The 1,655-nt window shown below is 43.8% G+C and overlaps 1 protein-coding gene across 1 annotated transcript; it reads left to right on the top strand.

Annotated features, from left to right (window-relative positions):
- Positions 1-229: 229 nt before the first annotated feature.
- Positions 230-1,177, top strand: OR4E1 (olfactory receptor family 4 subfamily E member 1). The gene has a single exon (XM_014851344.3). The coding sequence runs from the start codon at positions 230-232 to the stop codon at positions 1,175-1,177; it is 948 nt and encodes a 315-aa protein (XP_014706830.2).
- The last annotated feature ends 478 nt before the right edge of the window (positions 1,178-1,655 follow it).

Here is a 1,655-nt window from a genome sequence, read left to right as displayed (position 1 = left end):
GAATCAGGATTCTCTGTCCTACTATCCCGACAGTGTGTTTAGCACCTTCTACGTGTCCAGCATGATTTAAGATGCTGACTGGGGACTTTAAAATAAGATATTTCACTATAAATTCTAGATGGGTAAAAAAGTTATAAACACAGAGCAAATTAAGTAACCAAATGATTGATGCAGATGCTAAGTGTTATTTTTTTTTTCTAATTCTTGACAGGAGTGTCCAACAAAAAGAATGGAAGAGGCTAGCCTACGCAATCAAACTACTTTAGTGACGTATTTTCGACTTGGAGGTTTATCTGTAAATCAGAAGGTGCAGATAGCTGGATTTGCCATGTTCCTCATTTTCTACGTCTTCACACTGATTGGGAACGTCCTCATTGTCATAACTGTTATCTATGACCACCGGCTCCATACACCCATGTATTTCTTCCTCAGTAACCTGTCCTTTATCGATGTCTGCCACTCCACTGTCACTGTCCCCAAGATGCTGATAGACACCTGGTCAGAGGAGAAGCTCATCTCCTTTGATATCTGTGTGACTCAGATGTTCTTCCTGCACCTCTTTGCCTGCACAGAGATCTTTCTCCTCACTGTCATGGCCTATGATCGGTATGTGGCCATTTGCAAACCCCTGCAGTACATGACTGTGATGAACTGGAAAGTATGTGTGCTGCTGGCTGTGGCCCTTTGGACAGGGGGGACCATCCACTCCATAGCCCTGACCTCCCTCACCGTCAAGCTGCCCTACTGTGGTCCTGATGAGATTGACAACTTCTTCTGCGATGTACCACAGGTGATCAAACTGGCCTGCACTGATACCCACATCATTGAGATCCTCATCATCTCCAACAGTGGGCTGATCTCAGTGGTCTGTTTTGTGGTCCTTGTGGTGTCCTACGTGGTCATCCTGGTGAGTCTGAGGCAGCAGATCTCCAAAGGCAGGCGGAAGGCCCTATCCACCTGTGCAGCCCACCTCACTGTAGTCACACTCTTTCTGGGACACTGCATTTTCATCTATTCCCGTCCATCCACCAGCCTCCCAGAGGACAAGGTAGTGTCTGTGTTTTTCACCGCTGTCAACCCCCTGCTGAACCCCATCATCTATACCCTTAGGAATGAAGACATGAAGAATGCCTTAAACAAGTTAATGGGAAGGATGGAGGGGAAAGAAAAACAATGAAAATGTCTAAGCCCTTAAGATGCTTGGTGCTCCAAATCAAAGAAATGTCTTGCAAAGAATAAGTTACGTAACATATCTATCAGACTCTATGACTTATAAAATTATCTTCTGGCCAAATATCTGGCAACCACAGCAATAGCTGTGATATTTAATATCTTCCATATTCTGGGAACCACTCTAGGCACTTTGCATTTACTTAATTCTCACAACAACCTATGAGGTAGGTATTATGCTTGTTTACACAGGATGAAACTAAAACTCAAAGAAAGCAAATAGCATACCCAAGGTCACCAGACTAGGAAATAATGAAGACAGAGTGTTAAGCCAAGTGTATCAACCCAACCTCATGTTGCTTTCAATACACCATCTGCCTCTCACTGTTTTTGTCTTCTGGTGATAACCAAGGTCTAAACAAACCTTCAGATTTCTGGGCAGCATTTGCCTACATCATTCAGTCAGACACTTGCCTAAATAGCTT

Source organism: Equus asinus, chromosome 2 (assembly GCF_041296235.1).
Source record: "Equus asinus isolate D_3611 breed Donkey chromosome 2, EquAss-T2T_v2, whole genome shotgun sequence".
NCBI lineage: Eukaryota > Metazoa > Chordata > Mammalia > Perissodactyla > Equidae > Equus > Equus asinus.
The sequence above is the reverse complement of the archived record's forward strand: the minus strand, read 5'-3'. Positions and strand labels throughout refer to the sequence as shown.